The sequence below is a fragment of the Vespa crabro genome, chromosome 13 (genome assembly GCF_910589235.1).
Source record: "Vespa crabro chromosome 13, iyVesCrab1.2, whole genome shotgun sequence".
Lineage (NCBI taxonomy): Eukaryota > Metazoa > Arthropoda > Insecta > Hymenoptera > Vespidae > Vespa > Vespa crabro.
Genome location: NC_060967.1, coordinates 2,242,999 through 2,270,002, shown reverse-complemented (window position 1 = coordinate 2,270,002; position 27,004 = coordinate 2,242,999). Strand labels below are relative to the sequence as shown.

General features: G+C 26.8%; 3 protein-coding genes and 1 long non-coding RNA gene across 15 annotated transcripts in view; 2 read left to right on the top strand and 2 right to left on the bottom strand.

Moving 5' to 3' along the window:
• The window catches only part of LOC124428840, a 19,522-nt gene extending 9,364 nt beyond the window's left edge, over positions 1–10,158 (bottom strand). Inside the window, exons 1-5 of one of the 3 annotated variants that reach the window (XR_006943295.1) lie at positions 10,007–10,153; positions 9,874–9,905; positions 9,637–9,790; positions 9,368–9,537; positions 7,647–7,862 (exon numbers count right to left, since the gene is read on the bottom strand). This is a non-coding gene — a long non-coding RNA (uncharacterized LOC124428840). Of the gene's footprint in view, positions 1–7,646; positions 7,863–9,367; positions 9,538–9,636; positions 9,791–9,873 lie in introns of all 3 variants that reach the window. The other 2 variants (XR_006943296.1, XR_006943294.1) reach the window with 2 other exon arrangements.
• Positions 10,159–10,366: 208 nt separating this feature from the next.
• Positions 10,367–14,599, top strand: LOC124428835 (2',5'-phosphodiesterase 12). Of its 3 annotated transcripts, XM_046973378.1 has the most exons (10): positions 10,450–10,483; positions 10,573–10,775; positions 10,931–11,082; positions 11,234–11,293; positions 12,271–12,417; positions 12,518–12,657; positions 12,738–13,024; positions 13,115–13,270; positions 13,451–13,571; positions 13,652–14,599. In XM_046973378.1, exons 1-10 carry the CDS (start codon positions 10,465–10,467, stop codon positions 13,912–13,914), a joined length of 1,548 nt encoding a protein of 515 aa, XP_046829334.1. In that variant the 5' UTR covers positions 10,450–10,464; the 3' UTR covers positions 13,915–14,599. The 3 variants fall into 3 exon arrangements, with proteins under 3 accessions (XP_046829333.1, XP_046829334.1, XP_046829332.1); XM_046973377.1 differs by having other exon boundaries at positions 10,367–10,775; XM_046973376.1 differs by lacking the exons at positions 10,450–10,483; positions 10,573–10,775; positions 10,931–11,082; positions 11,234–11,293 and having other exon boundaries at positions 11,365–12,417.
• A 152-nt stretch (positions 14,600–14,751) lies between these two features.
• Positions 14,752–18,091, bottom strand: LOC124428834 (BTB/POZ domain-containing protein 9). 2 transcript variants are annotated; one of them, XM_046973375.1, is made up of 11 exons: positions 17,866–18,091; positions 17,425–17,775; positions 17,202–17,354; positions 16,860–17,049; positions 16,470–16,722; positions 16,241–16,373; positions 15,979–16,116; positions 15,759–15,889; positions 15,515–15,643; positions 15,243–15,432; positions 14,752–15,138 (listed from the first exon to the last, which is right to left on the bottom strand). In XM_046973375.1, the coding sequence occupies exons 2-11, from the start codon at positions 17,734–17,736 to the stop codon at positions 14,968–14,970; spliced, it is 1,800 nt and encodes a 599-aa protein (XP_046829331.1). In that variant the 5' UTR covers positions 17,737–17,775; positions 17,866–18,091; the 3' UTR covers positions 14,752–14,967. The 2 variants fall into 2 exon arrangements, with proteins under 2 accessions (XP_046829331.1, XP_046829330.1); XM_046973374.1 differs by having other exon boundaries at positions 17,425–18,091.
• A 1,751-nt stretch (positions 18,092–19,842) lies between these two features.
• The window catches only part of LOC124428836 (lachesin-like), a 73,426-nt gene continuing 66,264 nt past the window's right edge, over positions 19,843–27,004 (top strand). The window contains exons 1-5 of one of the 7 annotated variants that reach the window (XM_046973383.1): positions 19,843–20,062; positions 20,522–20,638; positions 22,245–22,327; positions 25,336–25,475; positions 26,436–26,772. The gene's annotated coding sequence lies outside the window, so the exon portion shown is untranslated. The remainder of the gene's footprint in view (positions 20,063–20,521; positions 20,639–22,244; positions 22,328–25,335; positions 25,476–26,435; positions 26,773–27,004) is intronic. The other 6 variants (XM_046973386.1, XM_046973379.1, XM_046973384.1 and 3 more) reach the window with 6 other exon arrangements.

Genomic DNA, 27,004 nt, shown 5'->3' with positions numbered 1-27,004 from the left:
TGTTTTCTTCTTCTTCTTCTTCTTCTTCTTCTTCTTCTTGTTCTTCTTTCTCTTCTAATTCTTCTTAATAGCGAAGCCATTCTTTAGAATCCAAGCGGAAGAAAATAACAGACTTGTGTTCTTTTTCCGTTTATTTTTTTTTTTTTTCTTCTTCTTCCTCCAATCGATTCGCTCGTTCACTTTCGTTCGTTTCCAAGATGATTACCAGTTAAAAAAAGAAACGTTAAAAAGGAAGTTATACTTCTTTTTTTGATCTTCTTCCCAGAGCATGATAGAAAGTTACTTTGCTTTGGCCTCCATTCTAAAAACTCTCCTTGCGAGCAAAGTTGATAACAAGAAAAAAAGAGATGTAGAGAAAGTGGAGAGAGAGAGAGAGAGAGAGAGAGAGAGAGAGAAAGAGAGTGAGAGGAATGATAATATTGATTGTAAACGTTCAAAACGATCATCTCTCATCTCGATTAATTTCCGTTCACTTTCTACCCCATAGTAGAATCCCTCTGTGAGAATGATTAGACTCATTCCAAGATCGATCGCTACTTTTACTCGTACTACTTCCAGAACTCGATACACTTTCTGATCTTCTGATTGGCTTCCTCGTTGGATCCAAAAGACGATCCAACATTTGTCTGATCGTACTGTGTTTACGATTGAACGGATTGGTATACATCTTCTTTGAGATTTTTCTCCTTTGTTCTTGTTTTTCTTTTCCTTTTTTTTTCTTTCTTTCTTTCTTTCTTTTTTGTTCTTTTCTTTTTTCTTTTTTTTTTCTTTTTAGTATAAGAGATAATGCGTAGCAATGAAAAACTTTGAAAAAGTTTTCTTTTCTTCTTCGAGAAAATCGCCAGAATTATCTTATCACTTATCACTATCCGACGGAAAGATATATATATAAAAAAAAAAAAAAAGGAATTCGGTATTTCAAATATCGAACACTAAAACGACATTTGTAATAACTTTAGAGAATTAATGTTTCGTTAATAGTAACGTCTTTAGAGATCAGTAATTTGTACACAGAATCGACTAACCGTACGTCGCTCTTCCTTTCTTGCGAATAACTGCTGGGACGTGGTTGCGTCGGTTTTATAGAGGAATCTAGCTCGATGACCTTCGGACGACTTCGTCGAACGTCGGAGTCGCCTTCGGAGCTGCTAACCATCTAAAATATACCTGCAGGTGCATCCCATCGTGATCTTCTTTCCACGACTATTCGATGCTCTCTGATCTTCTTCTTCTTCTTCTTCTTCTTCTTCTTCTTCTTCTTCTTCTTCTTCTTCTTCATTTTTTATCTTTCTTTTCATTTTGTCCATTATTAATCTTTCAGGCGAATAAAGTAAAAAAAAAGAAATAAGAAAAACGAAGAAAGTAAAAAATCTAAAATGAGATGATAAAATGAAAATACAAGAATTCACTTATTACAAAAATTTCGATTCTCTTTGACCAATGAACTTTTAACAAAAATGTTATCTTACCGTCACGATTTTGATTGTGTCATTCAATTTGCATTTGGATAACTTCACTGTCATAAAAATGACGAAATAAAAGTTAAAATTCACTTTTTCACTATTGGACTTTTTATACGGTTGTTTTTTTTCCTTATTTTTCTTCTTTTTTTTTTTTTATAACGAAAGCATATCGACATTGATCAAATAAGACGCGTGTTAATTGATAATGAGATAATTAAAATAATTACGAAAAATTACGAAAAAAATAACAGGAAAGATTTTCAAATTAGTTAGTCATATATATATATATATATATATATATATATATATATATATATATATTTTAGAAAAAATTAAGAAAATTTCCATGAATATTTTTCTCTTCTTTATAGTGAGTTCGAGTAATTATTCAAAAGCATATAAATAAATTTAGAAACAACGATGGTATTGTATAAAGTGTAAATACGAAGAGGAAAATACCGTCTATCTTTTAGAGACTTCGTAAACAGACTTCGTAAAGGTTTATGAAATTCAATCTCTGACGAAGTCCAAACCTCGATGGCGCAGGTGTTAAGGTTAACGGTTTTCTCTCTCTCTTTCTCTCTCTCTCTCTCGCTCTCTCTTTCTCTCTCTTTTTCTTTCTTTTACGGGGAAAACCACAAGTGAGTCTGGAGCACATTCTCTTTCCAAGATCGAATGAAAACCACGACCTTGTCGAGATCTCCCGTCGTTTTTTCTTTTTATTTTTTTATTTCCTTGCAAATACATGGATATATATATATGCATACATATATATACATATATATATATACATACATTGACGAGTTATTTCATCGTCACTTCATCTAACTGATCATCAGAACCATCGAGAATATCAGATAGATTTTACGTCACTTAACACAACATTTAATTCAATCCCTTTTTTCCTTTATCTTTTTTTTTTTCTTTCTTTTTTCTCCTTTATTTCATAATTACACCTCATCGCGTTTATAAATTTGTTTATTCAAACATTTCTATCATTTCCGCAAATGGAAAGTTTCCTTCGTTCGTCTGAATTTTTAATACTTATCAATTCCTAGAACTGATACATTCTATCGTCGAAAATAGAAGTTCTTCTGGTGTTTTGAATTCTTTTTCATGTTTATTAATTCGCGAATATATTTAAGTTTACGCAATTAAACGCGATCCGAAATATTTTTACTCGTAGAATCGAGCCAATTAAATAATTTAAGGGAAATTCCCATTAATTAATGACACATTTTAAATGATAACTACGTCATTGGTCGATTCTAACGAGCTTTTGCTTTTAAACGATATAATTACTGAATCCCCATCCATCTCTCCCCTCCTTTATTCCTTTCTTTCTTCCTCCCTTCTTCCATTAGATAATCCCTCTTTCGACGGGTGTATTAGAATCTATCGTGACAGCACAAGGATGACATTGTAATAATTGTAACAATTACATCGAAATTACTGTAGTTTCGGTATTTTTTTTACAAAATGGACCAAAAAGTATTCATGTGATTTACAAAATTAATTTTTTTTTTCTTCGAGACCCTTTTAGGCTTATGGTTTTATGCTTGTGGTTTTTATAGCTTTTTATAAGAAAAAGACGAAAAAAAGAAAAAAAAAGCGAAGAAAAAGAATTTCGCTCAAAGAGTCTCGCAAAAAGAATAAGTAAGACCTTTAAAATTGATCGAGGAACTTTTGGATCCATCTGAGAATTTTTTGATGACCATCCTTGTTACTTTGAGGAAAAAAAATCAAAAAAATACGATGAATTTTCATTTGCCATAGAAAATAGGAATTCGAGAAAAATATTATTATCGATTGAAGAATAAAAAAATCAAGTACATATATAATTATGTAAGTTGTTACATATATGTAACAATATATGACGTAGATATCGATTTTTAGCAAAATTTCAGATATTATTTTTTCCTAAGGTTCTCATCGATATATATAAATTGAAAATAAAGTTACGTTGGGGATAAACCTCTAAATCTTATACATATTAAAATTTTCAATTTTTTCATAATAGTTTTTTTTTATCGTTTATCGTATAATTTCGTAATTGATTTCTGAAAAAAAAAGAGAGAAAGGAAAACCAAATTATAATTGCGTGATACTCTAGCATAGTTGCCTTATATAAAGTATTATCGGATGTTGTGCAATTATTATTATATACAGTGACGATTAAGATTGGCTAAATGCATTCCACTGAATCAAAAAAAAAGAAAAAAGATATCAAGTATCTCTATATATTTCACTACCGCATGATCTTTAGCCTTTGTGATCTTTCATTATACTAGATTGACCATCAATTTTCCTTTAAATATATAAAAACGATTGTAGATTAATCTAGATACATAGTATTTACGAAAATATATTAATTTTTTTGTTTTTATATTATAATTTATATATATATATATATATATATATTTTTTTAGATTAAAATAATCTGGATCAATCATTTAGATGTAATCCAAAGATTTTAAAGGAACCGCAAATATATTTCTAATGTTATCATATTAATTTATAATAACATTTTATGACAATTAAAATAAATCATTTCTAATTGTCACATGATATATTATAAATTATTAAAGTTATAATAATTTATAACATATTTATATATTATAAATAATAATTGAACTTTCATAATTAATTATTACATATCTACATAATATACATATTATATAACATATCATATATACGTATATACACACATATATATATATATATATATATATATATATATATATATAAATAATTATTAAAATTTTTTTTCCCGTTTAAAGTTCTACAAAGTTCTGCATTTCTGACCCAGTTTTTATTTAGCTAGATGATGATTAAATGTAATTAAATTAAAGCATTATAGATTGTTATAAATGATTGCGCAGAATCTTTCGTCCGTATAAAGCAGAGGAAAGTCTCGTTTATGAAGGTCATGGTCCAAGAACGCGTTGCACACGTTTATTTTATTTACGATTGCTTCATCCATTTGTCCGAGTGAATGAAGTCCAAACGTTTCTATGTAAGTATATACGTATGTATATATGCATATGTACAATATGAATGGTAATCTTCTCGAATTCGCAAATAATCATAATTAATCATTTATTTGATTTGCACACGCTCCTAGCAGACAAACTAACTCTGATAGACTGGATGAGATTAGAAAAGCATTTTCTTTTTTCTTTTTTTTTTTTTTTTCCTATTACTTATTTCAATTTTTTCAATATTCCTTAAGATATGATATGAGCATTCATAAATTAAAAAAAAAAAAGAAAAAAGAGAGAGAGAGAGAGAGAGAGAGAGAGAGAGAGAGATAACAAAAAGAAAGGAAAAAGGAAAGAAAAAATAAAAGATAAATTTTTAAAAGGTAATAAAATTCGTTCGAATAACTTTCTTCCTGAAAGCAGTTTTCTTTCACTTCTCATCATAAATACTGTTTTCTATAGAACGAAAGTAGGCGAATTTTTAGTTATAATTTTATAACGTTCTCATTCTATAGAGATATAATTTATCAAATTAAGAGATATAGATGACAAACGATTTTTATTTGTTTTCTTCTTTTTCTTTTCTCTCTTTTTTTTTCTAAGAAAGATGAAAGGAAAATTGAAAATTTTTCCCATAGCAAATCTTTTTCCTTTTTCTTTTATTATTATTATTATTATTATTATTATTATTATTATTATTATTATTATTATTATTATTATTATTATTATTATTATTATTATTATTATTATTATTATTATTATTATTATTATTATTATTATTATTATTATTATTATTATTATTATTATTATTACTTCTCGTAGTTTTTACTTATAGTTTGATTAAAAAATATAAAACATGATAATTTTGTTAACTTATAGGAGAGATAATAGTATTAATATCTTCGAATTTTTTTTTCCTAACAATTTAAAATTTTTATTATAGAGAAAGTTTATAATACATTTAAATAATGCTTTTTCTGTCTCTCTCTCTCTCTCTCTCTCTCTCTCTCTCTCTCTCTCTCTCTCTCTCTTTCTCTCTATCTATCTATCTATCTATCTATCTATCTATTTATCTATATCTACGTCCCTTCGTAATGTTCTTGGGTAAAAAAATGTCTCGCGAATCGGTCCGATGTCAATCGACGCATTATATTCCTATTGACCCTCGTAATCGCGTTTATTGGTTTAATAGGTTCCGCAGATGGAAAGGATAGTGCTTGTTCTCGCGCTTCTTGAATGTGAACAATAGAAAAGATGATGATCGATTAGACGTCGTACCGTCATTGTCTGTATGATGCTAAAAATAATAACCAGAGAAATAAAATATAACATTTATTTAGTCTTTTAGTCGTAATTCGTTTAAATAATTCTTTACCACGATTTAAATGCATGGTAAATATTTTAAATACGTTTCAAGATAATGGAGCATCGATTTAAGATGTATCTACTGTGAGTTTCTTCTCTCCATTTTTTCTTTTTCCTTTTTTTTTTCTTCTCTTTTTTAATGAAAAGTAAATAATTGTTTTACTTTAAATGGAAAGGATGAATCAATAAAAGTAGGTAAAATCGATGCTGTGTAAATCTAACGAGAGAGAGAGAGAGAGAGAGAAAGAGACTAAAGACTACACTCTCAGAAATGTCTAGCTAACAGATAATCTATGTACACACACATATATATATATATATATATATATATATATATATTTATACATATACATATGTATGTACTTAAGAAGAATGTGCATGTCATGAGAAAAAAATTTCAAAACAAAGTGGTATGAATAATCAAAATCAATAGATTTGAAAGAAGAAGAAGAAAGAAACGATTATAGAAGAACAATGATGGCAATCAAATCAAAATCTATATATTATATATAAGAAATATATAATTAAAATTGAAAAAATTATATCTCATTTTAATGTAGAGAAGATGAACCGAAAGTTTCGTTGAAAGATTAAAAATATTTGCTTTTTCTTTTTTTTTAATTGCCTAAGAATATTTTCTTATTCCGTACTCTTAAAATAATATGTTTTTCTTTTATTTTTTTTTTATCTTGGCAATTTTTATCTTCATTATTTCTTATATATCTATATAACGATAACAATTCCATATATATACTTAGATCCTTTTTTTTTTTTTACATGGATCGATAACACTTTAATCGGTTGACGTGCAATTTTCTTAGAAAGAATCCGAGGTTGCGAGCTCACGGATAAACAAAACCAGTCATACGAAAAAGGTAGACCCCCTTCAAACCGGTCTTTTCTTTAACCTAAACGAAAAAGTCAAGAGAGAAAGAGAGAGAGAGAGAGAGAGAGAGAGAGAGACAAACAGACAGACAGAGAGAGAAAGGAGAGGGAGAGAGAAAGGAGAGGGAGAGAGAAAGAGAAAAAGAAACTTTAGTGACGCACGCCATTCGATACAGCTATTCACTCGAACGCATTCTGACGTCGAAGACGCGTTTTAAAATATGCGCGCACACTTCTTACGATTATTATTTATGACTCTATAAGAAAAATCTTATGTCGAGTTTGGTGAAAATTAAATAAAAAGAGTATCAAAAAGCCAAAAAAAAAAAAGAAAAAAAAACGTTTAGAATTTATCAATCGTATAAAACAGATTACGTCTTATTTCAATGACATTTATAGATAAAAGAGGATATACAACAGAGAATTTCGCTATTTATATTTCTAATAATTATATCTTATTCTTATTGAAGAGATATGATTTTTAATTTGAAAAATGTCAAAGAACGAAAATACACCTTGCGCCAAAAGATTTCTTAGATCTCTTAATTTTGCTATTTAAAGAAGAAACGGAGAACACACAAAAAAAAAAAAGGAAAAAAAAAAGAAAAAACTAAAACAATAAATTAAACAATAAATTAAAGCAAAAAGAATAATTATTTTTTTAAAATCACTTAAGAACTTTCGATCTATCGTCTATTAGATAATAATCTGTTATAAAATCTGTTGTAAGAGGAAAAAAGTGAGAAAACGTGATGCGAGAAAATTTATCAAATCAATTCAATAAGAATTATTTCATTTGTCATAAAAATGTAAAAAAAAAAAAAAAAAGAAAAAAGAAAAGATTAGAGATATTTATATGAATGTTCGAAAAGATATGAAACATCTTCGTTCGTGGAATATTTCCATTAGAGCTTATTTTTGTAAAAAGGGAAATGTATCTTCGTAATTATACCATGTTTCTCCTTTCGAAGATTATATGATACACCATGAAATATTTCACTGCGTCGATCGTTCGAAGGCTTCCAGTTCAAGGACGAAATATATGTATGTACTTTCACCGAAAGTCTGAAGACGGCCTTCTAAGGGCTGTTAGGTCTTTGACCTGGCAGGAAGCAACAGCAGACGGCTTGACCGAAAGATCGTCAGTTCTAAGTGATCATAAAAATCACTGAAAATAAAAATAATTAAATAATGAAATATGTAATATGTAAATGATACAGAAGGAAAGATTTTTTTTTAATATGATTAATTTTGATAGAACATAATTTCATCGTTTTCTACTTAGATACACGGCAAAAAGTTTTATTTCGAACGATTGGATCTTTAAAATCAATCGCTCTTTTCCGAACATTTTTTTAAGCTGATTTATTTCCTTTTCTCTTTTTTCTTTTTTTTTTTTTCAAATCTTATAAAATTGCAAGCCTGCTTGCTTGCAAAGCCGCCTAAAAAATCTCGAGTAAAGGACAATTTGACTTTTAAAATGACCTAAAAACTTTTTGACCTAAAAACTTTGACCTTGAATATATATGTACGTGAAAAACTCGTTTATGATTAATAAGATTTGTCAGTGAATGAATACATTTGTATTAACTTTCTTTGCAATTTAGACGAACGTGTAAAATTGATTTCTAGGCCAATGGTATATATACGAATTTCGTTTTAAGATTCATCATTCACGGCCATTGATAATTATTCTAAACTTAATGCATAAAAGTGCCCATAGTCTGAAAACAAACTATAAAAACTGTTGTCAATAGAACTATTATAATTATCTACATATATTTATATATTATCCATGATAACGTCATTGAAATATCATACGAAGAGAAATCATATTAACTGTAGGAAAATGATGTTACAAGTTTACTTATCAATAAATGCTTTACGGTCACGTAGAATGAACTTTCATTCTATTTTGCGCACTTGCTTTCACGAGATATGCACTCCATTGTTTTTGTTATTATTATTATTATTATTATTATTATTATTATTATTATTATTATTATTATTATTATTCTTTCGATCAATTAAAGTAAACTTTCTTATATACTTATATATATATATATATATATGTTTTAATAAATTAATATATTTCCAAAAAAAATTTTCAATGTCGATTCATAATGATTGTACAATTAATTATGTCGATTGGAATACGATAAAATATTAATCTTGATTTTTTTAAAGTGTATTAAAAGTTTCTCGAAATATTATTAAAGAGAAAAGAAAAAAGAAAAAGAAAAAGGAAGAAAGAAAGGAAAAAAAAAGAAATGAAAAAATTTATTAAAGATCTTTGATTCGTTAAATGTTTGCATATATAATAACAAAATTATTATGTCATTCTAGGTAATTAAAAAGATACTATATCCTTACGAAGTGTCACTATATAGTAATATATTATTATATAATATATAGTAATAGATTATAATTTTACATACATTTTACTTTATTTCTTCCTTCGTCTTTATTTATTTATTTATTTTTTTTCTACTTCTTTTTCTCTTTTGCATGTATTATATCGTAAATATTCTTCCGGCATTAAAAAAAAAAAAAAAAAAGAAAGGATGGACGTAGATTAATATAGACATTGATCGGAAGAAGAATTGTCCGATTGTACATAGTTCACGCATTATTTTTTTTTCTTTTTTTTTTTTTAAATTACAAAATACATACCCTCAAAAAAAAGTTGACTCGTAAATCTTCGTGGGGATAAGAAACTTTCTTATTTCCGTTTCTCTATCTACGGTTGTGATTTCATCTATACGTAGAGAAAGATATGCCCAAGGGCAAATTCCATACTATGGAACTTCCTATTAACTGGTCTTGATTTGATTTCGATAGAACTGACGGAACAATCAAACGTATTATAAATTGAATATAATATAAAAGGAATATATATTTTTAAATTTAACGGATTATATGTATGTATAAGTAGAACGTACAAAAGTAATCCCGTTTAATTCTCAATGCAATTGTTTGTAAATTCCTCGTATCATTGTGAATCTTCTTCAACTAACGACGATTGTACTCTCATCGATGGGTTTCTTTTTTCATTTTTCTTTTTTTCTTTTTTTTCTTCTTTCTTTCTTTCTTTTCCTTGAAAATAAACGATAAAAGTTATAATGTGTTAAGTATATAAATAATTGATGAAAATTTATGAGATATACTATGTTACATACCATATTATCAGACAGAATAAAATTGTATGCTACTGTAATATTACGTTAGATATTATGAAAATAAATTAATAATGAGTTCAATATGAACGAACACTTTCGAACGATTCAAACGAAACAAAAAAACGATCATTACCTTAATGGCAACGGTTGATCATTATGAAATGCAGTATCGTACGGCGCAAAATATTTTTAAGGTAGCAGTATTATTTTAATTACGATTAACGATGAAACAAAAAAAGGTGGTTGAACATTTTTTTAAATATACGAGGAATAATGCAAAATAATAATTTCAAAATAAAATAATGATTAAAAACTTGACGAAAAAAGTGTGGAAAGGAAGGGGTGGGAGGAAATAAAAGATAATTATTGTATGACGTTATTGGTGGACGTAGCGACCAATAGAAATGTTCGTTCGGAATAACGTCGTATATGTCATGCCATCTACGTGGAATATTATAAGTATTTTTTGATCTATCACATTCGTGATAGAAATTCAGCGATTAACTTCTAATGTTTGAATTATTAATTATTTTAATAATAGATTATGTTTATATATATGATATAATTTTATTAAAATGAATAATCATTTGAATGTCATTAATCGTCAAGCGTATGTGTCGAGAAAATGGAAAAAAGATTTATCTAAGTTAACAAACTTTTTGAATATTCATTTTCCTTATATACCTATTTTTATTGAAGATATTTCTACGTATATTGAATTAAATGATTATGAAACTAATCGCATCAAAACTATACAAACAATAGGCCGTATTATACGCAAAGATAACGTTGACATGATCATTGACCTTAAAAAGGAAATACTATTTCCTATCTGTTGGAACTCATTATCCAATTCTGAAGTTTTTTTCAAAACCCCACGCAATAATAAGAACAATATATGGGTAATTAATGATAAATATTTATAATTAATACAAATAATAATCCATGAAATTATTCTATGTTCAAATAATTTGAATATTATGGACATTTCAATTTTATAAGATACATCATTCAGTTCAATTATTTATTTTATATCTCAGTTTTTATTTATGTTTAGGAATATAATGCAGTTAGAGTTTATGGGACTCTTATAAGAAAGGAATCTCAAATTGTTCTTGGTATTAGTGCTATATTTGAAATAACAGACATTAATAATTGTTTAAACATATTTAAAATATTGACCTTGTTTGCACGTACAGAATACCGGCAGTGAGTTAAATTTTAATATATTATTAAGTGTAAATTATGGAATTGAAGATAACATAATATAAAATAACATCTATATTTATATACATATATATATATATATATATATATATATATATATATATATATATATGATTATGATATTGTATTTTAGGATCCCTACTAGTAAAGAAGTAAATAAATTGTTTAAAGAACAATGGGAAGAACAAAAAAGGTAAAATGAATTTATTGATGTAAATAATTATTAAAATTAATAATGGGTATATAAGTATATGTATTAGTTAAATGATTTTTTTTTATAGTAAATAATATTTTGTTGAAAGAAATTGTAGCATATTTTACATCGGTAATGACGTCATACAATTTTATCGACAGTGTCTCATACTGTTTAATCTTCTTGGCTTGAGAATTTAATACTTTTTTTCTACGAATGTTTATGTTTATTCATTGATTTGACGAGAGCATAATATTTTACATGTGATTATTTTGAAATTATTAATAATCTTGACTTATAGTAATGTTCAATATATTTGTGAATTATTGTTCCATTCGAAAAAGTCAACTAACCTCATTAATAAAAGTAACAACTATAAATTTACTAATTCGTTATAAATCCACAAATATAAAAATGGTTTTAAATAGTGGTGAAGCATTAGTATATCATGTAAATGGTGCGGAAACATTTGATTTTATGTTTCGCTTTGAATATCCTAGTTTGAATGTGAATCGTCAATTCAATTTTTCAAGGCATATAAATGAAAAAGTTGATACATTTTTGAAAAGAATCAATACTAATGTTAGTAAAGTTATAATTAGAAAGAAAAAGAAATTTGCTGAAGAAGTCGATGAAATTATAAAAAAAGATATTTATTTATATAAAAACAATATTCAAATCAATGGTGATACTTTGTGTGAAACAATTTTAAAAGATGTAAATGATTTAAAATTAGTAATATTTGATATTACATTTGTAATAAAGAAAAATATACCAATTGTCAATAGTATAACGTTACCATCATCTTTACTATGTGGCTTTCCAATATATCCTACTAAATTTGAATCGTTATATACTGATAAAAAATTATCTAATTTTAATTGGTACAAAAATGATATAAATAATCCTAAACAAGTTTGGTTACACGTTGGTGATGGATATTTGTATACACCAAATGTATCCGATATTGGTTTTAGATTAAAATTAAATTGTATTCCACAAAATGAGACACATAGTGGACCTTCCGTTGAAGTGGAATCTAAGAATATTATAGAAGCAGGTCCAGGACATTGTCCATTTGATACTCGTCATATGTTTACAAAATCTAAATTAACAGGCAACAGGTAATTATTTGAAGAATAAAACAAATTATTATGTCAAAGTATCTATTAATATTCTTATAAATTTATAGAATGAATTTTATCTGAATTTTTATAAATTTAGTTTTAGAGTTACATCATATAATATATTGGCTAATGTATATGCCAGTACCACTTATAGTAAAGAAAATTTATTTCCATATTGTCCAGAATATGCTTTAGACATAGATTATCGAAAACAACTTATACTTAAAGAATTACTAGGTAAGTTTATTTTAAAGTTTGTTTAAAAGAAAACAAAATAAAAAGTAAAAAATTAAATTTTTTTTTTTCTGTTTCTCTAGGATTTAATTCAGATATAATTTGCCTCCAAGAAGTAGACAATAAGATTTATGATAATGATTTTATGCCAACTTTATCTTTACTACAGTATAAAAGTATATTCAATACAAAGAATGAATCATCAGAGGGTCTTGCAGTATTTTTTAACAAAGAAAGATTTGAAGAACTGTGTTATGATTCTACTGTTATAGGGAATAATACTGAATTACCTAAATTCGCACTTATTTGGTCAAAAATACAGAATGAAAAAGCAAAAAAACGTTTCTCACAGAAAAATACAACTGTACAGGTGAAATGTTATTACATTATTTTTTTGTAACTCTTTTTACTACTTATTAAGATAAATATAAATCTTATATAAAAAATAATTGTCTAACAGGTACTTGCATTGCGAGCAAGAGAAAGACTATCAGATATTTTAGTTATTGCTAATACACATTTATATTTTCATCCTGATGCAGATCATATACGTTTGTTACAAGCATATTATATTTTACTGTATATAGAAAATTTTACAGAAAAAATAAAGCAAGAGGTATGTAAACGTTTTTTATTATGAATATATATATATATATATATATATATATATATATATATATATATATATATATATATATAGTACGTAGTATTAGATTTTAACATAATCATAAAATTAATTTCTTGCATTATTACATATTATGAATAAATAAATTATAGTTACAAATATATATTTTAGCACCCTCAAAGCAATGTTAGCATTTTGTTATGTGGTGACTTTAACAGTGTACCTGAATGTGGTATTTATCAATTAATGACTGAAAACTATATACCTGAAAATTATAAGGATTGGAGTAGTAGTAAGGACTTTTTTTATTTTTTTATTTAAATTACTCTTATCTTATTCATTGAAAATTTTATTTATATATAATTCTTTCAGATTTGGAAGAAACTGTGAAGGATGTATCTTTAACTTATAATATTCGTTTTGCAAGTGCATGTGGAACACCAATATATACAAATTATACACCAGAATTTGCAGGTTGTTTAGATTATATATTTTATGAAAAAAATAAATTTGAAGTAGAGCAAATAATTCCAATGCCTAGCAACGAAGAACTTACTATACATATTGGTTTACCTTCTATAGTACTTCCAAGTGATCATATATCACTATGTGCTGATTTAAAATGGATCACATAATAAATGATAAAATGAATGATTTATATAATAAATATGATTTTATTTGTATATAAATAAAGATAAAAAAAAAAAAAAAGAAAAAAACTTTTTCAAACATTAGTTCATCTTGAATCAATAAAATGAAAAAACTGCACCGTATATAGAATGAATGTATATTTTTGTAATGTGCGTAAAAAATGCCAGATTATAAGACAGAGACATAGAAATGTTCTATCACTATAATATATGTATATTTATACATATATATATATATATATATACATATAGATATGTAGAACATAATATGTTATGATCTTGAATTCTATTCTGTAGATTAAGAGAGATTGTTTTATATATTATTTTATTATTATTTGTTATTTTATTATTAATATGTTCTATATAATTTGTTATATATAAAAATAACGTATTATATATAACGGTGTTTTTATACATATTAAAAGATCGTATTAATAAAATTAAAACAAACGGGGAAAAAAAAGATAAATTTACTTAGCATTAATATATAAGCTCAGAGTTAATATAATTTTGAGATTAAAAAGTTGGCACCTAAGTTTGATTGCTATTTCTTTATACCTATTACATTGCAGAATTCTATAAATATACTTTAATAAGAAATAATGTTATCAACAAACAAAAAATCATTCTATATAATATATAAAAAAAAAAAAAAATTACATATATAATATGCTTTATATATCGGTAGAGCAAAGTCTTAAATAAAAATATTCTATATATATGTATGTGTGTGTGTGTGTGTGTGTGTGTGTGTGTGACCACGAACAATGAGTATAATATATAATAGTTTTTCAAATCTACGAAGCACCTAGTTCAACTTTATTTTTTTTTTTTTTTTTTTTTTTTTACTTCTATTTTTCTTTCTGTAAATTTATAAATACGTTAATATAACAAAAGATCTCTTTTAATAAATATTATTTCATATGAGATGTGTTCGTGGTTATACCATTACACTCTTATAAATATTCTTATTCTATAGTCTTGAAAGTTTTTGCTGGATGCTATCACATGCGAAAATGTTGTATGCGTTAGATCACATTAAAGTACTGCAGCTATAATAACAGAATCGTCTGTCGAATCACCATCATCTTGATCTATTTTTTCTGTTTCTGTAGGATTAATTGTCAAATGGTTTTCATGGTTTATAGGAGATTTTTGAGCCTTATCTTCGACTTGAGAAGGGCATTCAAAGTGCACACAATGAAATACCTATATATATATATGGATATATATATATACATACATACACATAACTTAGATAATGAAATTTTTATTAAGATAATTGATATTTGATAAATAATATGTTTAACAACCTCGTTCTCCGTATTATAGGTTCCAACTATACGTATAAAAACAACGGGTCTGGCTGGATGAAAATGAAGTACTTGCCAAGAACGACAAAGTTCTTTAGTCTTATCAACTACCAGATCCCAAGTTAAATAATTACTAGATACTTCTATGTAATAAGAATATGAGCGTTTATCGCAATCCCAAAGTAATAATCTGTAAGAGTAATTTAAGATAATTTACATAAGCTTATAAAAATAATTAAATAAATAAGATATATATATATTTTTTTTTTTACCTCATAGAATCTATGATATAAGGTTGTCCTAATTGTATTAATATAGAACCTGAACCCAATTGATGACAGGTATATCCACTATCCCAATCATAATCTGATGTATCACCATTTAGTAAAGCATTACGTATTCTATATACAGATATATAAATAAAAAATATAATTAGAAGATAATCGCAAATAAATTTCTAAATGCAGATGTCAAAAAAAAAAAAAAAAAAAAAAAAAAGAAAAAAAAATAACATACCTACTCACTCCTTCTGTAACAGTGGCACCAAACTTCATAATAGCAACATTTCTCGTTGGAATGATAAATCCTTCAGATAATTTTTCTGAGTGATTTCTATAATACGCTTCAAAGCTTACAACATGGAATACCTGTAATATATAATTTCTAATTGTTATATGATGTATTTCTACCATAAATTTATAATGTCATTAACATATTATATATACAATTTTCTTACTTTATTCACGGTATTATTTGTACCAACAATACGAATATAAACCATAACCCTTGGTTCAAAATATAAATATTGCCAACTACGACAAAAGTATTTCGTATAATCGATAATTCTCACCCAATGTTTTTGATCCACGGATACCTTTCATAAAATTAAAAATTAAAAAAAAAAGAAGAAAAAGAATATATTAATATAAAAGAATAATTTATATTATTACTATAACATATTCAATTAATTTCTATAATATTTGATTAAAGATTCTCACCTCAATGTAATAAGAATATGAACGTAAATCTCTATCCCATAATAACATCTTTATATGATTTATTATGCATTGTGTACCTAACTTAATTAATATACCATGTTCCTGTGTATCCGTTATTGCATGTCTTGTATATCTATAAAATTATTTTTACATTATTATAAAGTTCATTTTGTTAAAGTTTCAAAATATTTGAATATATATTTTCAAAGATTTAATAAATTATATTTACCCACGTTCCATATCATAATTATAAGAATTACCATCCAAAAGATAACTACGCATTTCACCTTGTAGAACTTCAGCGCCATAAACTGCAATGGCAATATTTTGATCTACCAACATTTGGCCTCGATAAGCAAGTTCTGAAGATTTGTCCATTATTGCTGTTATTGCATCTAAAATAGCTTCGGAAGATACCAATCTAGTTGGCCTCACAACATTTAAAAGATCGGTCAAAGAAATAAGACTTAATCTTACTTGTGCTAAAATATTATAGTTCAATATTATTAAACCTTTTGTTCTTTCTCTTTTCTTTTGTCTTTTTTTCTTTTTGCTTTTTTCTTTTTTTCTTGTGAGAAAGTAAAAAGACATTCAGAAATTATACAACATTTGTACAGACCTAAAATTTCCTTTGCATCCACGTTGGGATTTGCTTTGATCCATTCTTGTACGGCTAAGAAAATATCAATTTCTGGTGCATAGAATGAGTCACGTGAAATAAGTTCATTTAAAGCTATAGGACTTAATTGTAAAAAATTGTCTTGATGTATAATTTCGGCAGCATGTTTATTAACATATTGATAACACCACTTTTTCAAGTCCAAGCATGAAAAAAAAAATTGAAAAAAAAAAAAATTAAAAAGAAAAAGAAAGAAATATATATCAGTTATAACTTTTGTCATGCAAACTAATGTCCTATTAATACTTGAAACATAATCAATAATAATAAATAAATACAAACCTTTTTCAAAAATTCCATTTGATAAAGACGTGCGGCATCAAATATAACACAAAAATTTTTTATACTAAGGATTTTTTTAAGATAATCAGATATTGCATTTTCAAGTTCTACAAATCCATATTGATGTGCCAAACCAAGAATGTCGACGATTACCTTAATAGATAATATTTCTTATTGTTTTTCTATAGATATTTATCAGAAAATTATATGTATATTATAATACCTCCTCACGTTGATTTGCAAGAGATATATGTCCAGTATATATGTATTTAAATAATCCTTTAAAAGCTGGTACAGATGCACCTTTTAATTCAATTTCCTGCTGAGTTGATTCCTTTAAACCACCAAATAAAAGAGCTCTGAAATATTGACTTCGCGCTGCTAGAATAATTTTATGACCATTAAATCTTTGATCTGCAACTATTAATGTTATATCCGTGTAACTATTTGAGAGATAAAGAGCACCAATATCCTCAGAAAGAAAATTCGTATGTTCGACATCTCCAAAAGATGTTAAACGATGACGAGAGCTCATTTTTATATATTTTGATTTAGATAATGTTCGAGTAAGTAACTACAATAAGTAAACGTACTTTAATTTCTAAATGATTCCTTTTAATTTACGTTAATCTCATCGTTATTGTTTAACTATTCTAATACTAACAATAATTGAAATAAAATTTATATTATTTTTCACTGTTTTGCCACCTTAGTAATAATTTATACTTCAATCGATAATAAATCACTGATTTGTTACTCTTTACCAAAAAGACAACGCGACTAATGGTTTCACAATTTGTTATTTCGAAAATATTTCCATTAGTAAAATTGCAGGATTAGAAAATGAAAACTTTTTGCGTGTTTTCCATTGAATAGTTACATGCAGTGTGATTTAACGAATCGCACGTCCACATTTCAGATCAAGAAGAATAGACCAATCATATCAATTCTATGAAATGATAATATATTCAAAATTATTGCGCATGAAAAAAAAACAAATCGTCTTATTTTTTTAATACTTATTTCGTATGCTAAATGCATATAGTATACTAAAAATGTATATTAAAAAAAAAAAAAGAAAAAAAAAATCAAATTAAAGTGTCACAATGTAAAAAAGCTAAATTTAAAAGTTAAGTTGGTAGCCTTGCAGAAGCCAACCAATTATCAGCTGCGAATTAAGATTTCGGCCAATAGCTGAGCTTACAATGCAGCGTCCAAAAAGTATGATAAATAAAATAAAACCTTTAATGAAATATATGAAACAATAGAAATAATTTTAATAAAAAATAATATATTACGAATTATAATAATTAAATATTAACAATACATTCTGTAGAGTTTTATAAATACTAAATTATCACAAAAATATATATAGAAATAGTAGATTCCTGTGTTAACGCAATTGGTAAAAATCATTTTAGTTTATCTATTATCGATTTAGATTCGATCGACAATAACGTACATACTTATTTTACAATCGTCTTACAAATAATTTTCTATTTCTGTAAATATTTTTTCGTCAATATAAGAAAATTATCCATCATTAATTTTAAATTGTCTAAAATTACGAATCACAGATTACAGAAGACAGAATACAAAATACAAATAACAAATTACAAATCATCGTAATAGTAATGTTATAGTACAGCGTTTCTCAACCTATGAATCGCATTAAATTTTTAATAGAGTGCCAAATGATAGCTGTTAACTTATATCAAAGAAATGAAAGTGATTAATTTTGTGTAAAAGTGTAAGAGATTTTCAGAAAAAAAATTTTCATATTTTTCATCGAATGTTGCTGAGAATGTTGTGAGTATATCGTAGGAAAAATGTATCTTTTAAATAATAATCGAATTTCACTAAATAGAGAATAGATAAAGTTTAAACAATTCAATAATTTTATAATTAATCACGATAAAGGATTGTTAGTAGATCAACATTTTTTTTTATTATCGAGTTTGATTTCTAGCATATGTGTGTGTGTGTGTGTGTGTGTGTGTGTAAATACATCATTTATGAGAAACAAACAAAAGAATTTTTATGGCTTTTACCTTGGCATTGAAAAAATTAATACAGATCAATAATGTTCGAATTAAAAGATCAAAATTATTTTTTCTCCCGCCATATATTAAACTATTATTTCGTCATTTAAATTTTTACAAATCGATCGATCGTTTATGTTAATACCAGATGTGCATCTCAGTCAAGATATTTTATATTAATTGTAAATAAACTAGTTATTATTCAATACTTAAAAATAATAATATCCTTTTTATATCAAAATATTTTCAAGGAGGATATTTAACATATAGAAATTCTTTTTAATTATTTTATTCGATTTATTAATTATATATTTCATTTTGATTAGGGCATAGAAAATAGAAAGAAATTATGTATATTTGTCAAGTGATGACGTATTCGTGACATATTTTAATTAATTATGTAATTAGATTATAATTATCTTTTTACGATATTGATTATTTATCATTTGTATAGTCTTAGATTTCATGTTGTATGTTTTTTTTCTGATAATAGGTAACAATATTAATATGTTTATTGTACGCGAATACACATAAGCATAAAGAGAGAGAGAGAGAGAGAGTGAAAGTGAGAGAGAGAAAGAGAAAGAGAGAGAGTGAGAAAGAAAGAAAGCGAGAGAGAGAGTGAGAGAGAGTGTGTGAGAGAGAGAGGGAGTGAAAGAGAGAGAGTGTGTGAGAGAGAGAAAGTGAGTGAGTGGGGGAAGAATCTAATGCGCATGCGCGGCGAGAATCGTCTATCTTTCCGAACAGTGGGCATGACGCCATATTTGTTCCATTGATACCGGCATCAAGCAGGATACGTATCGCTGTCATTAATTACAGGTAATTAGCATAATTTTTCTAACATACATTCTTGGCCAATGTACTAATCGTTTTAATAAGATGCATTTTCTAACGTGTGTTATTTGCGAAGCGGTATTTAGCCGTGTTTAAGAGATATTCGTGAATATAAAATTGGCATTTCGTTCTTCTTTCGGCGGCTACTGCGTCATAAATTTTCTCGAGGTTTCTACATTTATTTTCACAATATCTGTACTTCTTTCTTACTTTTTAACGATGCTCTGATTAATAATTGTGCATTAATTAACAGAGTTGAATGAATTTTATATTTTATTCGATTTTTACAAGTACATGTGGTACACATACATTCACACACACACACACACACACACACACACACACACACACACATATATATATATATACACATGTTATTTAGACTCATACATACGTACACACAATTTATTTTATACTCTACTATTAACATTTGATACTTTCCAGATTTTCAAGAATTCCACTAATTGAAAAAGTGCAGTTAATTGAAGAAGTACAGTTAATTGAAGAAGTGCCACTAATTAAAAAATTCAACGAAAATTGTTAGAGTTCTATGTCATACATGTAAGTTTATCTATTTTTAGGCATATAAAGCAAGATTTAATATTATGAAATAATAAGATTTAGAACATTTGAATATAGAATAATTATAAGGCGTGATCTCGTTAGTTATGTTTTATACCCAGTATTGTTATTGGTTAGTGCTAAATGTAAAAATTTGTACTCATTGACTTTGACAGGCAACGAGAGTTTTATTATCCAATAAATAAACATTGCGACTTTCCTTATTCAATCTTGAACTTTTTTATATTTGTATATGCTGAAAAAAGTTTTCTGTTCTCAAAGAAGTTTGAGCTGTGCTCAAAATGAAATGACAGGATAACTATGTGTTCTTTAACGTAAATAAATATATAATTATTAAATATATCTCTTACATACATGAACAATATAGGTTCTTCGTTTCATCGTTGGAATCTTATGGAGGAATTATAACAACATTACTTTAGAAGACATAACCTTAAGTCTACAGAATTAAAACATTAATTTGATTATAACAAGATTTAATATTATTATATGCGTCTTTAAGTATTTTAATCCTTTGATGTATAATTAAATTCTGATGTATTTTTATGCGAATATATGGATAAGATTACTATGACAAGTCAAACATTTTAAGCTAATAGGTTAATTAATATATGGTATTAGGATTATCAACATAAATCATGATTATATATTCTGTTATATGTTATAGTTTACATTGTGCATTTGCTTATATTACAATGTTTATCTTTTCAAAGATGCACATACAAATACTATTACATATAATGCACTTATAATAAATATATTCTAAATAGTAATAAATAGAAATAGATTAGATTTATTACTGACATGCTACATACATATATATATATATATATCTGTATTCTTGTCTAGTTTTCAGAAAGTTTAAATAGGGAATAGATTAAATTTAGAGAGAAGAACTCAATGATTTTATAATTAACAATAAGAAGGGTTATTTAAGAAAAGTTACTCTATAATTATATAATTTTATAAAATATAATTTTAAACATTTCACAATAACTTGAGATATCTTTGTAATAAATATTTTTTTTTCTTTTTTTTTTTTTTCATATCTATATCAAATATAAATACGTATAGACAGAGAGATAATATAAGATTGATTGAGAGAGTACAATCATTATGAGAAGTTAATAATTGCAGAGTTACAATATATATGAAACAAATATAAATAAACAAGTTGTTCTTTTAATTAATAATTTTTATTTAACATAAAAATTGAGACATATATAATTGTACAGCATAATTATATATCAATGTTAGAAAATAATCATTATTATTGTCGATAACACATATTTAATACTCATATATATCATATGATATTGTTTATTTATTATAAACATAAAATTATATTATATGTTTTTATGATCGTATAGTTGAGAAGTAATGTTTGACGTTTATATTTGAAAAACAATATACGTAATCATCCTTTTGTATTACTAAAAAAGAAACAATAGGGCGCATCATTTTGGTTGTGAAAAACACAAACAATAGTGATGGTCAAATACCTCAGTATTGCACCCTGCGGCGATGAACTTTAATCGTCCGTGTCGGTATGTATTTCTATACATAGTCATTATTATGCTTTCAGTAGAGAGTAAGACACAGCAACTGGAGGCAAAAGATGGAGGAGTTGGAAAGGATGAAGAGAAGGCACCACGTGTATATCTTTAGGTAAGTTGGATAGATCGAACGTATAAGATTTACAAATTGGTATTTTCTTCGTGATTTTGTCAATATTATTCGTTAATAATAATAATAATAATAATATTTATAATTATAATAATATATATATATTGTAATATTTAATATTTAATAATAAATTATCTTTGATATAATTAATGATTGTATATAAGAAAGACTGTAATAAGCTTACTGATAAGTAAAAATATTTCTATATTTTTATATTATTAATTATATCCATGATACTGATGTAATATTATATATTAAATATATTAATAATATATTACTATATAATAATGTATTATATTTATACATGATATATGTATACATGTACATTAATAATGTAATATTTAGGATGAATCAATAGAATTTTATAGGAATAACAAATAAAGTAAGAATATTTCCAAATAATAATCATTTGAATGTTAACGATTATTATTATATAGGATATATAACAAATACGTATCATTATTGATTGGATTATTATTTATTGATCCGATACTTTTCGAAGAGGATTGCTAAGTTGAAGTATTTTGCAGAATTAGTCTCTCTCTCTCCCTCTCTCTCTCTCTCTTTCTCTTTCACCCCCCACCTCCTTTCTATGAGTTTCAACGCAATCGTGGGTATTATTCTACCTGGCACTTCGGGATATTTAAATTGGAATTACTTTTCTCATTATAAGCCATCCAAGGGGAAAATCTCTCTCTCTCTCTCTCTCTTTCTCTCTCTAGCCTTCTTTCTTTCCATACTTCTTCTTCTTCTTCGTCTTCGTCTTCGTCTTCTTTTTCTTTTTATTCTTCTTCCTTTTCCTCCAATTCTTCTTCTTTTTCTTCTTCAGTGCCAGCTTACCTTTACTATTTTCATCGCGAAAAAGTTTATCTGTGACAGGTGACAACAAGGAAAGTCGGGGATCTTCCTTGGTACATTAAGAGATGCCTGCCCGCTCTTCAGCAATTATTCTACCTTCTAACATTTTTTATTACGACGAAGAGGAGATGCGTCCATAAGGGATTACCGTACTATCGTTTTACTCCTGGCGATATTTTAACCGCAAAATGTAATAATCTTCTTCTTCCAACGATCTCTCGCCTTCTCTCTTTCTCTGCACCCCCACACCCCTCTCCCATCCCCTGCCCGATATAGGTATAAATTAGTTATTTTTATTTTCTTCTTAATAATAAGTTTCTTTTTTCTTTTGAATTTTTTTTCTTTCTTTCTTTTTTTTTTTTTTTTTTTCCTTTTCTTTTTCAACCCCGTCCTTACAAATAATGTTTTTATTAATATAATAACTTGCCAGAGGTGTCCTATATTCCTGTAGGATATAAGGATCAAATTTAAAGCAGATTCGATTCTCTATAGGACATAGTGATCATCTCGAATACATATATATATATATGTATGTATGTATATATAGTTATATTGTATAAGGATTAGGAGATTTCTTTCTATACTTTTGTATTTCTTCTTCTTCTTCTTTTTCTTCTTTTTCCTCGTCTTCTTCTACTTCTTCTTCTACTTCTTCTTCTTCTTCTTCTTCTTCTTCTTCTTCTTCTTCTTATCGTTAGCTTCTTCTTCAATGACGTGTAGAGGCTGATGGTAAAAATGCATTACACGTTATTTTGGCAGGTTGATCCTATTATACAAGTACAAACGCTTCATATAGTGGTTAGTGGTAAAGCGTGTTACCTAGTCCGTTGGATAATATTAATGATCCTTTATAAGCACCATGATAATGAATCATAGTTACCCCGAGGGTAGTGTGTCTCTGTCAAGTAACAGCGCTCTTATGGACGGAGTTTCCAATTTGAAAGCTATATTCTATAGCTGTTTTTGCAAAAGTTTTTAGTAGAAATTTCCTTCGTAAAGTACACGATCAATCGATATTTCAAATATCGACTATACGTCATGTCGTATTAATAATTTCTTTCTTTCTTTTTCGCTTCCCCCCCCAATCCCTCCCCCTACCCCACCCCCAATCCTCACCTATCCCTGGCACATCTTTGGTTTCTTATTTGTTTTCTATTTTTTTTTTTTTTTGTTTTTTTTCCCTTACATCATTTTTTTTTGACAAATCGTTATTATTTCTAAATTATTCTCACATTTCTATTCTTTTTTTTGTATTTATATATATGTATATATATATATTTTTTTTCTTTTGTATATACGAACGATCTTTCCTTAACCCTACGCCGTATGAATTTTTATATTTTGTCGAAAAAAAAAATAAAAGAGAAAGAAAAAGAAAAAGTTTCCTCAAGGGAAATTATCTTCTAAGATCAGGAAAAAAGGGATAATGAAAAAGAAAAAAAAAAAAAACGACAAATCAGAAACAGAAAATACGATGAGATTTCCATACGTATGTATATATTTATCGTCGTATTTTAAAATTGATTTACGAAGTAAATATGAACGACGTGGGTATACATATATGATAGAATATTATTTATCGATAAAAAAAAAACTGATGATTATTGTTAAAATTAAATATAACTGCGACGTTTTTCTTTTTTTTTCCCCCTTTTAAGAATGATATTAATATAATACATTGATAGGAAAAGTCAAAAAAAGAAGTCGCGAATTTAAAAAACATCTCTCTCGCATAACAAAAGAATTATGTATTACCAATGATATATAATTAGGATTAATATATAATTACGTAGGGATAACTATAAAATGCATAGGATATTAACGAGAGATCAACAAATTTGACCGATTAGACGAGTTATAAAAGCAGATAGAAAGCAATTCCCTTTCTGGCAGATTTCTTTACGTATAGAGATATGCATCCATGTATGTATGTACGTATGTATATATGTATGTACGTATGTATGTACGTATGTATGTATATACATGCACATTAGCGACGTTTTAAGCTCACGTCCTCCGCGCGTTTTCTACGCGGACGCGGAAGCGGACGCGAACGCGAGTGAGCTCGATCCTTTGAATGCATCTGTCGCCGGCAGTTTCCCTATTTTTAATTGAATTTTTTTCATTCGCAGGAGAAAGTAATTTATCCTTGTGTTATCTTCGAGCAGAATCGGGGATATCGATTTAAAAAGAAAGTTGAAGCAGAGTCAAGAGTGTCTACTCCAGATGACTAGTCGCCCGGTCCGATAGGTGTATCCACGAACACGATAAAGTTAATTACTCCGAATCATTGCCGAATATATCTCTCGTTACACTTTTTTTTTTTTCTCTTTTTCTTTCTTTCTTTTTTCTTCTTTTTCTTCTTCCCTTACATTTCGAGAAAAGAAGTATGATGATTCTTTTTTTTTTTTTTTATATGAAAATGAATGAGATAAGCTTATCGATGGGTTAAAGTATTTTTATAATTTTATATTATTAATTGTATCCATTAAACGAGTAAAATATTTAATTTAATGTCTCATCGACGAAGCCATGGAACTGATTAGACTTACCATACGTCTTAATCAGGAAAATGAATAACGTATGTAGATAAATGTGCTTCAAAAAAAAAAAAAAAAAAAGGAAGTATATACAATTGAAAAATCTATATAATAATAATAATAATTTTCTGTTTTTTTCTTCTCTTTCTTTTTTTGTTTTTTTTTTTTTTAATCTCGTAATTAATATTCTTGGAATTTTTGAATTGTTATCATTCGTTCTCATTATTATCATCATCGATATCGCCATTAATATAATTGTTTGTATTACTATCAAAATCTGATAATATGTGATAAAACGGAAGCTCTTTTCTTTTTTTCTTTTTCTTTTTTAAATTTATATCTCTTTGATGTCACGTTAAAAGATATCATGTTGAAAATTTGGATAAACAATGAGACAAAGAGAGATTAGTTTTATTTTGATTTATAACAACGGAAATATAAGATACCATTGAAATCTTAATATCAACTGAATGTGAGCTTGAATATGCATCCGCGTAGTATATTACACGTGATATTTGCATTTTCATGTCATTCGTAAAGAATAACAACATTTAATTTTAACGCTTTATTAAGAGTCATCCTTCGATAAGGCATTAAATAAAAAAAAAAAAAAAATAATAATAATAATAATAATAATAATAATATAAGACGTATGACTTTATACATTTGAATCTTAAATTTTCTCGAAGTAGGAAAACAAAGGTTTCTTTAAAATCACTTTGGACTGCATTGAATACATTGAAGAAGAAAAAGAAGAAGAAGAAGAAGAAGAAGAGAAAAAACAAAAAGAAATATCAGAGAAAAACGAAAAGAGGATCCGTAATCGATAGGGAATTTCTTATGTCTCTCCCGAACAACATGCATTAGCCTTCTTCAAGATTAGAAAGGGAAGAGAGAGAGAGAGAGAAAGAGAGATAGATTGAGAAACATAGATGAAGCTATAGAGATGGAAGAACAAAGAAGACCTTCCGAATCTTCCGAACAGATAGAATTTAAGAGAAAGGACAGCAAGGATTAGCATTTATTTAGGTACGACGACTACTTCTTCTTTTTCTTTTTCTTTCATCGGACGACGACGACGACGACGACGACGACGACGACGACGACGACGACGACAAGTCCGAAAACATTTGGTTAAACTTTAAATCTCCTTTCGAATAATACTTTGTTCCGGTTGTACTCGACGTCTCATCTCATTAAAGCGCAATGTCTCTGAGAATTTCTTCCACGCTTTTTCGTCGGCTTCGACAAATCTGAGAGA

What these genes read in the sequence shown, in the direction of transcription:
- LOC124428835 (XM_046973376.1), top strand. Translation starts at nt 11,597, where the DNA reads ATGTTCAATATATTTGTGAATTATTGTTCCATTCGAAAAAGTCAACTA. An exon ending in TCTAAATTAACAGGCAACAG is followed by an intron (nt 12,418 to 12,517) that starts GTAATTATTTGA and finishes TTATAAATTTAG; the next exon opens with TTTTAGAGTTACATCATATA. An exon ending in CAGAAAAAATAAAGCAAGAG is followed by an intron (nt 13,271 to 13,450) that starts GTATGTAAACGT and finishes TATATATTTTAG; the next exon opens with CACCCTCAAAGCAATGTTAG.
- LOC124428834 (XM_046973374.1), bottom strand. Translation starts at nt 17,736, where the DNA reads ATGAGCTCTCGTCATCGTTTAACATCTTTTGGAGATGTCGAACATACG. An exon ending in AAATGGAATTTTTGAAAAAG is followed by an intron (nt 17,050 to 17,201) that starts GTTTGTATTTAT and finishes GACTTGAAAAAG; the next exon opens with TGGTGTTATCAATATGTTAA. An exon ending in GTTACAGAAGGAGTGAGTAG is followed by an intron (nt 15,644 to 15,758) that starts GTATGTTATTTT and finishes ATCTGTATATAG; the next exon opens with AATACGTAATGCTTTACTAA.